The sequence below is a fragment of the Teleopsis dalmanni genome, chromosome 1, assembly GCF_002237135.1.
Source record: "Teleopsis dalmanni isolate 2A chromosome 1, ASM223713v2, whole genome shotgun sequence".
In the NCBI taxonomy this organism is placed as follows: domain Eukaryota; kingdom Metazoa; phylum Arthropoda; class Insecta; order Diptera; family Diopsidae; genus Teleopsis; species Teleopsis dalmanni.
Genome location: NC_051846.1, coordinates 100,790,116 through 100,805,440, shown reverse-complemented (window position 1 = coordinate 100,805,440; position 15,325 = coordinate 100,790,116). Strand labels below are relative to the sequence as shown.

The window sequence follows — 15,325 nt, the reverse complement described above, 5'->3', positions numbered from 1 at the left end:
TTTCCTTTTATTTTTCTATTGTTTTAAAAACAATAGTTAAAACTTTAATTAGTGGAAAAAACCCGTGTGAATAAAATAAATAAATAAGAATTTAAATATTTTAAATTTTTTATACTTTTATTAGAATAATAATTTTAATAAAATATGTTAAATGAAAAATTTGTTATATTAAATTTATTAAAATAATTTTATTAAAATATATTCGGAAAACTAATCAACTCTTGTGGATAAAATAAAAAAATAAAACTTTGAAAATATTAAATTTATTGTAATAATTTTATTATAATAATAATTTTATTAAAATATATTCAAAAATCTGAATATTTTCAGTTGCTTTTATATTAAATTAAACCATTTTTCATACTTCTTTAATTTGTCTCCCCAACAATTTGCTTGAGAAAGAATTTGTGCAAATTGGGAAAAAACTCCCATTCCCATGCGATTCAGAATAGAAGAATTGGGAACAGGGAACAAAACTTCCCAAATTATTCATAATAGCAAACTTTGGAAAAGGGAACAAACTCCCATTCAATTATAATGTAGTTCAATACAAAACAACAGTAAGGTCCATGTTGTGTAGAGTGCCACAGCACGTTAAAATTAAAATTGTTGTTGCGTACAATGCATATTAAAAAACAGTAATATGCAAATATCGCTTTAAATTCAGCCATGAGATCCGAGGCTATCTGTACCTTGTCAGTAAATCAAAGCCGTTTGTATCACAAAAATTTTCTTATATAACGCATAACTTTTTTAATTTTTACTAAAATTCATTTTTATTTCCTGATTTATTTTAAGCAAAGAAACAACAATAAAGTTCCTATATAAAAAATTAATATGCAAAAGTAACAATTTTTGAAGCAAAAAAAGTCTACGGATATTTGTTAATATTTACATTTACCGTTAATTTAAATTCGCTTGCAAGCATAAACGTTTCATTAAATGATATTTAATTATTAATTGACTTCCTAAAGAGTCTAAAAATTAATCATTTAATAATATTTTTTTATATAAGCAATAAATTTTTACAATATAAAATAAAAGACTTGAAATTAGTTTGTGAGCGATAAATAACTGTTAAATTTTGGAAAGATGACGTAAACCAAAGAAATTTTGCTGAAAATATTGGTCGTCAATATTCATCTGTGTAGAGAATTTTAAATAACTTCAAAGACACGAGTACTTACGTTTCTAGACCTCGCACTGACCGCCCCTCAATAGAGAAAGACGTAGCATAATCAACCAGGTGAAAGTAAATCCAAGAGTAACAGCCTTCAAACTAGCTGAACATATTGCCGAAATACTTGAAAACAAATTATGCCCTAAAACTGTGCGGAAAATTTTGAAGAAATGCATGTATTATACCCTGATTGCAGGAAAGAAGCCATACATATCCAGATATAATAGAATAAAATGATTAAGCTTTGCAAGATAATATGTAAAGCTATGAAGTTCTAAAAATGAATTATTTTCTACGATGAGTAGCAGGCATCTTACGGATGTGGGTGCTATGTTTTCCAGCAAGGATATAGTAAGAAACGTCATCAAAGAAGAATGGCTAGAAATAAACACACAGGATATTGCAAAGCTAGTTGAGTCGATGCAAAGATGCTTAACAGAGGTTATTAAATGCAGAAGTTATCCTGCAGGCTATTAAATTTAAGATTTTTGTGAATTTCATTGTTTTAATGTAAATATTAAGAAATATCCGTAGACTTTCTCTGCTTCAAAAATTGCTACTTTTGCATATAATTGTTTAATTTTTTTTTTAAAGAATAACTGTTAATTTTTATATTGGAACTTTACTGTTGTTTCTTTGGTTTAAATAAATTAGGAAATAAAAATGAATTTGAGTAAAAATTAAAAAAGTTATGCGTAATATAAAAAAAATTTTGTGAATATCTGTACTTTTTCTCTACTATGTGTATTTCTTTAAAGATTTAAGAACAAACAAAAAATAATAGAAAAAATACGAAACTGACAAACTGTTATGATATTCTGCATAACATGCATTTTCGTCATAACTCGAAAGAGACAATGTCGTCGCGTCGATGACACTATATAACATATCCTGTCATTTCTAAATACGTTCCAAACGCTAATACTGTATAAAAAATAATCCAAATTTTATTCCAACAACTCACGGTATACAACACCATGCACAATCTGCAAATTTTACAACGAAAAACGATTATTTATTCATTACTTTAAATATGATATTAATAAATTAGGCTTTTTTTCGTTTAACACGCTTCAGCTACTCAAGCATTAATTCTCTAATAAAAACAGCTTACTGCAAAATATGTAAAAACACAAAGCTCATACCTTCACTTAATTTTTTATCTGTAGGACCAATAGACAATTGTAAGGCACAAAACAAAATTTAAAAATTAATTTATAAAACACAGTAATTTATTAATTACAATTTAAATTGTTGCAATAACTTATTTAGCGTGTGTTTGTGCTTTTCTCATTTGGGTCAATATGCTCGACATTTCCTCACGTTTTCTTTTGGCTCGAATATGGGTTCCTAATCGGCGTTTCAAAAATTTAAGCGCCCGCTTATCCTTTGAAACCTTAAGAAGTTCCATTACACGTTTTTCGTAAGGTGCGTGACCGACAACTTCACGAACCAAATCTCTCATGAATTTTGTATGACGAGTTTGAATCTGTAAATAAAGTACATTAACAGGTTTTTTTCTGAGATATTATCCTTAAAATAAGTGTAGTTCTATTCTAAATTCTTACATTTTTTAAACGAGAACCCCGCAATCCCTTAACATTTTTTTCACCCACATACTTAACATTTTTGACTTTAGTAGTTTTGCGACCTTTGTTAAGTCCAACGCTAAGTTCGTAACGTACCGCCATTTGAGCTACAAAGAGAAAATTTCAAAAATTATTAGCATAACATAAGCAAAACAATAACGTCGTAATATGTGCACTAATACAAACAATTGTAGCACCTATTTAAAATCACTAGAAATTATTATCTCACACAACACAACCAACCTCGGTATCTTCTAAATCCGGAAAGACCTACACGTGAACTTGTTACAGCAAACAAAGTATGTTTACACATATGTAGTACAAGCACCATGCTTGCGAGCAAGCTAGTGTTTGTTACATATTTTCAGATACGTATGCATGATCGATGCTCAAACTGCAGTTACATGAAATAAGACTGTCATAATGTATAAGACCAAAGAATACTTCTCACAGAACTGAAACTTCGCCCACTTCGAGCGTAATATGGCATTTACACTGGCCTCAAACAGCTCATCATGGTCAAACATCACTGATGGGAACAACATGATTAATTTCTGCATACAAAATCTCATATGCACAGAGTTCTATTTGCTGATTTTATACAAATGAGTTTCAACGAGGTTAAAACGAATTCCAAATAGGTTCTAAATGCAATTGAATACATTGAACATACCCATAATAAAAGCTTTTATGGCTTTTTGACAGTTTGTGAAGCCTGTTTTTGACATATTTACAAAAACAGATAAACATATATTAGGTGATTGCAAATGTTTTTTTTGGCACAGGCCAAAAATCAAATCAACAGGCAAATTGAAACACCAACTGATTGAAATGAAAATAAATGAATTACAACGAAAGAAAACACTTTTAAATGACTGTTTTGATATGAGTCTTTTGCGGCCAGTGTAATTGCCATATAACAAACAATTGGTTTTGAAAACATATTTTATAACATTTTTGCACATGTATTGAGCACATACACTTAGCAGAAAAACTCTGCGTACAGAAAGTAAATTTTGTTTCAACAATAAAAAAATTCTTACATAAATTTTTTTTTTTATTTTTTTTGTTTTTGAAAAGTCCTAGTGAACGGACGTATTTTTAAGCCGGTCTCGGTGAATTTTAAATTGCAGTTTAAAACAAGTAGATAACACGTATTTTTATGGGAATTGTTTTGTTATTGACACAAAAACACAATTATTTTAAGAATTATAATTAAAAAATTGTTTTAAAAAATAAAACAAACAAAAAAGTAACTAAATAAAACATTAAATTGAAAATAGTGCGCGTTATTTCAATTTTCGTTTACTTTCTCTTTGCAAAACTTTATAAAAATACTCAAACAGCTGACAGGGACAACAGATTAATTTCTAAAGTTCAATATAAAAACGCGGTTAATTCTGTGTGTTGTTTTTTCACACATGTAAACAGCTGATAGAGACAACATTAAATTCTTAAGTGCGTATAGTGTTGTAAAACAATTAATCTGTTACACATTTTTTAAAATTTCATATTGTGTAATTTCAAATAGTCTAATACTGTTAATATGAAAGAGTGTCACAAGTGTCGTGGAGGTATCCGCGGTGAAACTGGGTTAATATGTTCAGGTGTGTGCGGCAAGGCATATCACACAGCTACCAAATGTTCTGGTGTAGAGCAATTTAATATTAATTGCTTAAATAATCCTATGATTCATTTCATGTGCGAAGACTGTGTGCAATATGTTCACAATGTTGACTTTGCACTTAGGGAAATAAATGAAAATGTGGGAAAAAATAATAATTATCTTAAAGAATATAAAAACGAATTTAAAGACGCATTGAAAGTTAATGAAAATGAACTTAAGTGTTTATTAAAATCTATCGAGGCTAAATACTCTGATAGAATCAATGCTCTGAAGAAAGTTCAAGAAGCATACGTAAATAAATTTACGGCACTTGAAGAAAAAATGTTAAATTTGTCGAATAATTTAAAAAAAGATAATGAATTATTGTGTTCCGAATTATTAAAAAAATTTAATAAATGTGAAGATAAGAAAGAATCTTATGCAGAAAAACTTAAATCAAGTAATACATCTACTGTACCTATTACAGTGAAACCTATAAGGAAACAGTTAGGTGATGACACTAAAAAAGACTTAAAAATGAAAATTAATCCGTCTGACCTTAACGTGAAGGTTAATGGTTTTCGATCTAAAAATGATGGCAGGGTTACTATTAAATGTGTTACTTCAAAGGAACGTGAAATTCTTGCAAATGACATTAAAAAAAAATTAAGTGACCAATATATAATCGAAACACCTGCGCTTCGATACCCCAAATTATTCATCTCGGGTATTAGTGAAAAGCTAGAAAATGAGGACCTAGTACTTGTCATAAAAAATCAGAATAATATTATAGTTCAACATATTAAAGTGTTAAAAGTCTATGAGTCTTATAAAAATAAAAAACATTTAATGCGATTGTTGAAATAGATGGCAAGGCTTTTAAGCAATTTATGAAAGAACGTCGAATCAACATCAAATGGGATAGATGCATAATATATGAAAGTTTAAACGTGCTATAAGTGATGGGGCCTTAACCATAAGGCGAGTGTATGCAAAGAAAATGACCATGTTTGTGCTAAATGCAGTGAAGTGGGGCATGCGTTAATTGTGTTAAAGCTAAAAAGTTGCTGAATCTCCATGATCTTTCCACTGATCACGACTGTAGAAATGTGATATGTAAGATCTTACAACGCAGAACTAGACAGGAAGCTGAAAACATTAACTACTAAATATGCAGGATCACAAAACACTTATCAATATTTTTTCGAGTCAACGGTGTGGTGTTAATATGGTTCATTTTAATGCAAGAAGCCTCTCTGGCCTTAAATTAGATTATGTTAGAAGTGTTTTTGAAGGCTTCAAAGTTGATGTCATTTGTGTTTCTGAAACTTGGTTTGATCATAACATAAGCAGCGTTTTTTTTCCTTGAACGGTTTTGATTTATTTAGACATGACAGGAAACATAGATTAGGTGGCGGAGTGGCTATTTTCTGTAAGTCACATTTAAAAGGTCAATTAGTGTCTGTCTCAATGGAAACTGAAATTGAACACATGAGCGTGCGTGTACTTGCTGGCAACTACAAGATTTTAGTTACTTGTGCCTATAACTCTAACAAAATATTTTCCTGCGATCCTCTCTTTGATTCTCTTCTACTTATTGCCGTTAAGTTTGATTTTCTTGCAGTATTCGGCGATTTCAATATTGATTTCCTGTTAAATTCTGCTAAAGCAGCTAAATTAAATGACCTTATGACTATGAGGGGTTTAAGTGTTGTAAATAACTCCATGTCTACTAGGTTTGGCAACAATGTACGACCTAGTCTTCTTGATTTAGCTGCTGTCTCTGACTTGAGTAAAGTTTTGTTTTTCGAGCAGATTTCGTTTGTGTCTGACCATGACTTATTATTTGTGACTTTTGATTATAATGCGACTAAAACATTTACTCCTACACAATTCTCTTTTTGGGACTTCAAGTCTATTGATACTCGGAGATTGTTCAGTGAACTAAATTCTGTTGACTGGAGTGGTTGTTGGTTTAGTGCATCAGTAGATGAAAAATTGGGAGTCTTTAATACCATATTGACAGATTTTTTACATCGTTTTGTGCCGTATCGTACAGTATGTGCAAAAAATTCGTCTTGTCCTTGGTTCAAGCCTTATATTAAACGAAAAATTAACTATAGAAATAAAAAATATGCTGTTTGGAAGAAATATCCCACGGCACTCAATTGGATGCGATTTAAAGTGGCTAGGAATTTAGCTTCTGCGGCTATTTATAAAGCCAAATTAATGTTCTTTAAATCCAAACTTGGAGGTCGTCAGCAAACAAAATCTCTCTGGAATAATATTAAATCTTTAGGAATTATAAAAAACTCCACAGCTGTGTGCTCCTTAGATCCCAATAACTTAAATGATTATTTTGTTTCGTCTGTTGGTAGTAGATTGAGCGTCAATCCTGCGCTTTTCCATGTCTTGAACATGCCGGCTCTGAGAGTATATTTAGCTTCGAGTGTGTTAGTCAAGAAGTAATTTTCAATAGTGGAAGGTCGCAGTCTGTTGTGGTATCGAATGAGTTCTCGACTTTTAAAAATCTTCACACTGGAGTTCCTCAAGGGTCAATCCTGGGTCCCCTTTTGTTTTCAATTTATGTAAATGATGTCTTTTCAATTTGTAAGTATACTAAATTGCATGGGTATGCTAATGACATCCAAATGTACATTTCTTGTGATTTCACCGCTATTGGTAATCTAATTCAAAAGATAAATGTTGATTTTAATAATATTAACACTTGGGCCGTTGAAAATAACATGCTACTTAATGCCAAAAAAAACAATTATTTTGCCAATAAGTAGGTTAAAACTGGATGTAAAAAGTTTGCCTCAAGCGTCTATTGGGCAATTATTTATTGAATACAATACCTCTGTAAAGTGTTTAGGTTTCCATCTAAATACTAACTTACATACATACTTGTGACCACATCAATCAAGTTGTTAGGAAAGTATACACTTGCCTCAGATGTCTTAATCTATCAGCGAGATTTACCCCTGTTGCTACTCGCTGCTTGTTGGGAAAACAGTTAATAATCCCTATTATTATGTTTTCCTCGTTAGTTTATTCCAAATTAGACGCGGTGTCTCTTACAAAGTTAAGAAGTCTAACCAATTCCATGACACGATATGTTTACGGTCTCAGAAGATTTGATCACCTGGGTAATTTCAGGTTTGCAATCTTAGGTTGTGACATTGAACAGTTTATTAAGATTCGTGTCTGTCTGTTTTTGTTTAAATTGGTTAATGCTAAATCACCTGAATACCTTTTCAATTGTCTGCAATAAACACGATCTAATAGATCTCTTCTATTTATTATTCCAAGGTTTAACTTTATTTCCACAACAAGTTTTTTCTTTATCCACTCTGTCAGAGTATGGAATTCGCTCTCATGTGAAACCAGAAACACAACAAGAGTAGGAGCTTTTAAAAAACTGCTAGTTAATGAATTATATTGACACCACCCGTTCTGTCAATTATTTCTATTTTTTAATTGATATTTTTTTTTAATTGTCATTTTTTTTTGTTTTTGTTTTTTAACTTTCTGCTTGTAATGTTTATTTTTCTATTCTAAATTTTTAAATTTTTAATCTTAAATTTAAAAATTTTTTTTTTGTATTCTTTAATTTAATTTAATTTTTAATTTAATTTTTTTTAATTCAATCTCTTGTCTTTGCTTAATCATTTAATAATTTGTAAATTGTTATATATTAAGTAAATAATATCTCTTTTTTATCTCTTTCTTTGTTAGTTTTTAAGTTAGTTATAAGATGATGCAATGAAAGGGTTTTTTGACCCTTAAAGCATTTAAAATAAAAGAAAATACAAAAAAAATATAGATTTTTTAAATCAATTTTATTTTTTATTTGTACTTTAATTCATTATCTTCATTTTAAGCTATAACTTATTTTTAACAGATTAGTAGAAAAATTATAACAATTAAAAATGTAAAAAATCAGCGCTTCGGTGGCAGAAAAAGTCTGCATACAAGAGTTTAAAAAGGGTTGAAATATGTTATTTTTTCAAAGATTATACGTTTTTAGTAAATTGTTGGATAACCTTTCCTTTTTATGACCTCCATAAGTCGTTTTGGTATCGAATACACCAGCTTCGCAGTCTCATCGTTGCTTATTTTGCCCCATTCCGCATCTCTCACGTTCTTCAGCATTTCTTTGGAGGTTATATTGTATTCACGTACACAACGCTCCAGTTAATCCTTCAAATTTTCTATAGGATTCAAATATGGCGATTATGGTGACGTTTTGATTTGCTTGGGCACATTTTAAAGCAACCAAAGCTTTACAACTTCTGCAGTGTCCTTTGGGTCGATATCTTGTTGAAGTAAGTAATTAATCTGTAACCCCAACTTCTCGGCACTGTCCTTTAAATTGCATTTTAAAACATTTAAATAATCAACTTTATTCATTATCGACTCAATAAATTTCATTTTTCTCACTCCATTACTTGCCATACACCCCCGCACTATTACTCCTCCACTACCGTGTTTTATTGTTGGATACAAATCTTCATTAATAAAGGCAGTACCCGGGTTTCGCCATATAATCGTTCGACCTTTAATGCTAAAGAGACAAAATATGCTTTTATCTGAAAAAATTATGCGTTTCCAAAATTCTGGAGACTTATTTAAATACTCCCTTGCGAATGCTAAACTCTTCATTCTAATAGCTTTGGAGATAAGAGGCTTGCTTCGTGCAAACCGGCCATGGTAGTGGTATTTTTTTAATATTTTGTGTACAGTATCCACGTGAATTTGTTTTTGAATGTCTGGTCAATATATTTATATAACAGAAGTCCAGTTAAACGAGGATTATCTTTCACTGAATTAATAATGCTGCGGGTTTCTGTTGTTGACAGCTGGAATGGACGCCCAAATCGAAGCTTCGAGGTCAATAATCCTGTTTAGCTGTAGTTTTTTATTACTCTTTGGATAAAAGAATGTGACCTTTTAACGATTTGACCAATTTCGCGATACATTTTCCTTTTTTTCCATATATCAATAATAATACTGCTCCCACTGATAATAATTTCTTTTCCTCTGTTTGCCATTATAAATTTAATTACTTTTTAATCGTTAAATTATAAAATAAGTGCGTGGGATTGTGTATAATGATATACTGGTTCAATAAAACATAAAGCACGCCAAAGTTCTACTGTTAAAACTTCGGGAATTCCCCTTTATATGTTTTGTACGCAGACTTTTTCTGCCGCCGAAGCGCTGATTTTTTACATTTTCAATTGTTATAATTTTTCTACTAATCTGTTAGAAATAAGTTGTAGCTTAAAATGAAGATAATGAATTAAAGTACAAATAAAAAATAAAATTGATTTAAAAAATCTATTTATTTAATAATTTTTTTATTGTTGAAACAAAATTTACTTTCTGTACGCAGAGTTTTTCTGCTAAGTGTATGATCTTACCACGATCAAATCATATTACTATCTTTTCGAGTTGCATAATATGTTGCTACTGGCTAATTTATGTTTACCTTTTAATAATATAAGAAACTTGTGCATATCTTATTAGCTTAATAATATCACTCACGTAAACAAAATATATATGGTGACAATATATGATAAATAAATATATAAATAAATACATATGTATATATTTTAATCAGTCAATTTAAATTAGTTTAGAGTACTTAATTTGACGGTATTTTAATAAATAAACTTTAATGAACATAATTAACAAAATTTCTATAGAAAATATTTTTAAAACAAAATAGAAACTTTTTTGATTATTTCTTATATAATAAGTTATATTTTCTTCAGAATTTTTTGATTGAGTAAAACATAACTTTTAAACTAATTTTGATATAATATTAAACGATTTTTTGATGTGTAATTTATAACAAAACACGATGATACTACCAATTTATTTTTTATACGACAGCTCTAAGTGGTGAATAATGAATTGTATATCTTTGCATAGGCGTATTTCTTAAATTTAATGCTGAAAAATCTGTTGGTTAGGGAGGATATGTGCGCATTCACTCCAAATGTATGTGGTGAATGATGCGTATTATTAGTTAACATTCATTCCTGTATGATCAGTATCGAAAAATATTGATTAATGTGGGTGCATGCGCATTCGTTGTTAGATTTAAAGCTCAGTTAGTGGGTAGGTAACGTAAAAAATTAATTTAAAGCGAAATGCATCAATACACAAATAAACCTGTGTATTTGATGGGAACATAATAAACAAAAGCAACGAACTTACAAACGAAATGGAAATATTAAATTCAATTAGGTTTTCAAGTTCAGCAAATTTAAAACTTGTACTGTTGCTCGCGAAACCTTGTAAAGGGTAGGTACGTAGCAATTATGTGTAGATTATGTTTATTACAACAATAGCTGCCGAAAAAAGTAAGAACCCTGGTTTGTTTGAAGTGCAAAATATTAAATGCTCAGTTAGTCGGTAGGTAACGTAATAACATAAGCAAAAACGAAATGAAAATTTCGCTCTTCTTTGTAAATCGGCTTTGTTAGTCGGTACGTAAGCAGTTGATATTGTTTACATTTGTATAAGTATAAGTTAACAAAATAATTTCAAAATGAGTACGTAAAATAATCCCGAAATTATTTTATTTGAAGACAAATATTGTTAGTGACATTACATACGTTTAAATTGGATATAAAAAAAAATCTATTTAGCAATTACTTTTTTTTTTCCAGTTTTATTTTGCTTTTTATTGAATCTTATTAAACTCAACTTAGAACTAACAATAAATTATCGCTGCTAATTGCTTTATTAAAATATTTAAAAAAAAAAAATAGATAATTAATTGTCCTTAGCCAAAGCTTCGTCCAATTTATTTACCATGTTAGGCGTTATTCTTGAATAGCCGGGTTTATATAGTTTCTTTTGAGTCGCTGAGTACCAGCGCTTTGGGTAACGTTGCTTGCAAGTGGATTTTGGTGGTTCCTGAGTTTGATTTTGTACTTTTGTGTGTTGCTGATAATTACATCTGTGACTGTGTCAATTCGAAGATCTCTATGAATATTTGCGTTTTTTGTATATCAGGGGGCACCGACTATTTGCCGGAGAATTTTAAATTGAACTTTTGGGACATTTTCAATGTTTGATGGAGAAGCAGAGCTCCAGAGTTCAATTCCATACGTCCATATGGGTGTTATCATTGTTTTGTAAAGTTGCACTTTATAGGTGAGAATAAGTTTAGAATTTTTGTTTATCAGCCAGTTGAGTTCTTGTTGTTTGAGTTTAATTTGGGTTACTTTGGTTTCTACGTAAGCCTTCGGTCGAGGTGCATTCCTAAGTATTTTGTGTCATTGCATTGTGGTATTACTTTTTCATTAATACGAAGGGCAGGGCAGGTATCTCGTCGTAGAGTGAAAGTTATGTGTACACTTTTCGATTCGTTAACTTTTATTCTCCAGAGATCGAACCATTTTTGCAGTTTATTGAGATGGTCTTGAACTGATTTTATGGCTGTGAATGGGTCGTCACTATGGCTGAGTATGGCAGTGTCATCCGCAAATGTTGATGTTGTTGTACAGTCACTTGTTGGCATGTCAGGTACAGCAAGGGGCCCAGTACACTACCTTGGGGTACACCGGCCATAATGGGGAAGGCATTGGAGACAAAAGAATTTTGTTTCATAACAAATCTTCTATTTGAGAGGCAGTTTTTGATAACTAAGGATATATTGTATGGTAAATGTTTCTCAAGTTTCCAAAACAATTCTTCGTGCCAAACTTTGTAAAGGCTTAGGTTATGTCTAGAAAGACGCCTGAACAATACTGCCTCTTCTCAAACGTTTCCTTAATTACTCGTACTATGCGATGTACTTGTTCTATTGTGTTGTGTTTTTCTCTAAATCCAAATTGGTGGTTAGGTATTATTCTTTTTTTATTTATGTAGGGCATCAGTTGTTTTATAAAAAGTTTTTCAAATAATTTTGAGAGAATTGGAAGTAGACTTATGGGTCAATATGAGGTGACTTGAGCGGGGTCCTTATCGGGCTTGGGTATCATCATGATTTTGGATTGCTTTCAGTCGTTTGGAAAATATACAGTCCTTAAAATAGCGTTATAAATAAAAAGTAGTTGGTCTTGGGCGATTTGTGGGATCCCTTTCAGCACTTTCGCTGTAATTAGGTCGTAACCTGGGGCTTTTTTGGTATTTAAATATTTGATTTCGCTTTTTAGTGGTTTTTTAATGAAGCAAATTGCCATATTGTCGTTTCGTGTGAGTCAAGTTTTGTTAAAGTAGAGATTGGGGTAAATACATATTTAAGGTGATTTGCTAAAGCAGCACCCTTTTTCTCATCGCTTTTAGCCCAGTTTCCATCTGTAAGTCGGAGGTGTGCTCTGTGTATAACGGGCTTTTTCTTGAGTTTAGTGGCTTTCCAAAGGGAGTAGTTTGTTGTTTGCGTTGGAGACAACTGTGAAATAAAATTTTCGTATTCTATGCGATTTTTTCTTTAAGTAATCTCTGAAGAGCTCTCGTCAGACTCTTACGTTGTCTTTTAATTCGGGGAGATCTTTGTTGTTGCCATTGGCGTCGTACTTCTTCTGTATAAGGATTGCAATTTCGTCCGATGTATGATAGTTTATAGGTCTGTGGGGTATTGGGAGTGGGGTTGAAATTCGAGCGGCTTGTTGAAGTAAAGCTGTGAAGTCCTGGATGGCCTTGTCAAGCTGGTCTCTTTTTAAATTCTTTGTTACCGCAAAATCAATGACGTCTGGAGTTTTTTCCGATCTGAAGGCCAGCATGTTGGTGTGCCAGTGGAGGATATGTTAAGGTCGAGTTTTGATATCATGTTCATCAGGGATTTTTTGGTGATATAAGTCTTGAGCCCCAGAATATATATTTGGCATTGAACTTGGGTCCAAGCTTTGTAAAATATTCATCGAATTGAAGTTCCGTTATTTTATACCTTGGTGGACAATAAATTGAAGTTATAGACAGACCTTTTATGTACTCTTCTAGGCATATGCTTGTCGCCTGCATATATTCTGCTTCAAGGTTGTGAGTTGGGAAGTGTTCAATGTTATTTTTTATGAGGACAACAGATCCACCTCTTGCTCGTCCACTGGGTTGGTTCGAGTCGGAGTTTGTAAACATGTATCTTAAAGTAGCTTTTCTTGTTAAAATGGGTTTCTGAGATAAGCATGACGTCAATTTGATGTGATTGTAAAAACAATACAAGTTCATTTTTATGTTGACTTAAGCCGTTAGCATTTCAGAAGCAAATTTTGATTACATTCATGGTTCGGATAAGATTGAAAGTAGGATATTTTGATTTTTAATCATTCCCTGCATCATATTTTGCATGATGTTCATAAATTGTGTCATATTTTCCATAAACAGTCGCATCATGTTTTCGATATTTTGAGATGGTTTAATAGAGCTTTCATTTTGGACGTTGCTTAGGCTAGTGAATCCTGCAACAGCGTTTGCATATAACATTCGTGTACACGTATTTTTGGAGTCGGATGAAGTATTTGGCTGAGATCGCGTTTGAATTGGTTATGGTGGGATTACTGACTGAAAGCGGGGACGCAATGCTGGAAACATTTTTTGTTTTTCGGTTGTGTATACTACACATCCTTTATAATTAGCGGTGTGGTTGTCTCCACAATATCCGCATTTTTTGTTGTTGGGTCCTTCTTATTTGATGTGCAATCCTTAGTGCGATGAAAGTCGCCACATGACACACAAACACTGCGGAGTGTGCAATAGGACTTCGAATGTCCATATTCCAGACAATTAGTACACTGCACCGGGTTTTTACGCTTGTGCGGTTCTTCTACTGATATTTTTCTGTGAAGTAGGAATTGTAGGGAATAAATTGGGTGAGACTCGTTCCATCTGAGTTTCTTTCCTTCAGGTTCAAGCTCTATTCTATATAGCGGTGTTGAAACTTTATCGCGGTTTTTAATGTTGTATACAGATTTTGTTTTAAATCCTTTTTCTGCAAGTGTTCAAATCTGGTTCTATTCCTCTTATAACCACTGTTAATCCTTTGGTACTTTTTAATTTATATGTGTAAAAATTTTTACCATTTTTTTCGAAGATGTTTACAACTGCTCTGTAATGTTTTTCTTCGTTGATCGAGATTTTTGTTTCATCGACATTTCCTTTACGAAGAGGCACAACATGGAATGAATCTTTGCCAATACTTTGTGTTAGGGAGTATATAAGAGCGTTTTTTTCACGCTGAAATATGGGTGGCGGTTTCTGGGTAGGGGCGGGTCTGGTATTTTTATCATCTTCGGCTAGAAAGGCAAAACGGTTCGATATCGAAATATTTTCTATTTTTCGAGTTTTTGTCAAGATTGCATTCTTAGCATTTTCTGGTTTCGGGCTGCGTTTTCTTTTTATGATTTGAATATATTTATCCATGCCACGGACTTTGGGTGAATCAGGATGATTTGTTATGTTACTATTCTTATGCAATATATTTGGCAATATGTTAACATGTTGCGCTGCATTATATTGTTGCGCTGATGCTGTGTTATTTTTCAAAGTTGTTGCTGGACTTTGCGGTTGGTAGCTTAATTGCTTGAAAGAAGTTTCACTAACCGAGTATGAGCGTTGACTTTGGGATTGGTTTCTTAGCGTTGCTGTTTGGTACGTGGTTGGCTTCTCAGAACTACCATCTGCTATTGAGTAGCATATGGGTGAGTGATTTGTGCCTCCGATATACGAGGGCGGTGATCTATTAATTGGCATATCGTGGTTGGTATCGCGGGAGTTAGCTGAACAGCCAACTGTCTCTGAGTAATTTGTTGTGAAAAAGAAACTTCTACTTTTTAATTATTTAATTATAAACCTTTAAAGTTCTATTTTAAGTGGCACTAAAAATTATATATATATTAAAAAATATAAATATATATTATTAATATAAGTATAATATAAATTTATAATATAATATAATATAAATTTCAATTTTACTTAAGAATTTATCAAACAATA

At 31.6% G+C, this 15,325-nt stretch overlaps 2 protein-coding genes across 3 annotated transcripts; both read right to left on the bottom strand.

Moving 5' to 3' along the window:
- Nucleotides 1-2,390: 2,390 nt before the first annotated feature.
- Nucleotides 2,391-3,120, bottom strand: LOC119671605 (60S ribosomal protein L36). Of its 2 annotated transcripts, none has more exons than XM_038082318.1 (3): nt 3,013-3,120; nt 2,749-2,876; nt 2,391-2,669 (listed from the first exon to the last, which is right to left on the bottom strand). In XM_038082318.1, the coding sequence occupies exons 1-3, from the start codon at nt 3,098-3,100 to the stop codon at nt 2,445-2,447; spliced, it is 441 nt and encodes a 146-aa protein (XP_037938246.1). In that variant the 5' UTR covers nt 3,101-3,120; the 3' UTR covers nt 2,391-2,444. The 2 variants fall into 2 exon arrangements, with proteins under 2 accessions (XP_037938246.1, XP_037938247.1); XM_038082319.1 differs by having other exon boundaries at nt 2,967-3,048.
- An 11,188-nt stretch (nt 3,121-14,308) lies between these two features.
- On the bottom strand, nt 14,309-15,082 carry LOC119662651. Its single transcript, XM_038072326.1, has one exon. The coding sequence runs from the start codon at nt 15,080-15,082 to the stop codon at nt 14,309-14,311; it is 774 nt and encodes a 257-aa protein (XP_037928254.1).
- Nucleotides 15,083-15,325: the final 243 nt, after the last annotated feature.

Coding starts and splice junctions, on each gene's coding strand:
- LOC119662651 (XM_038072326.1), bottom strand. CDS start 15,082: ATGCCAATTAATAGATCACCGCCCTCGTATATCGGAGGCACAAATCAC.
- LOC119671605 (XM_038082318.1), bottom strand. CDS start 3,100: ATGGTGCTTGTACTACATATGTGTAAACATACTTTGTTTGCTGTAACA. Junction 2,877..3,012: donor CGGATTTAGAAGATACCGAG/GTTGGTTGTGTT, acceptor TTCTCTTTGTAG/CTCAAATGGCGGTACGTTAC. Junction 2,670..2,748: donor GGGGTTCTCGTTTAAAAAAT/GTAAGAATTTAG, acceptor CTTTATTTACAG/ATTCAAACTCGTCATACAAA.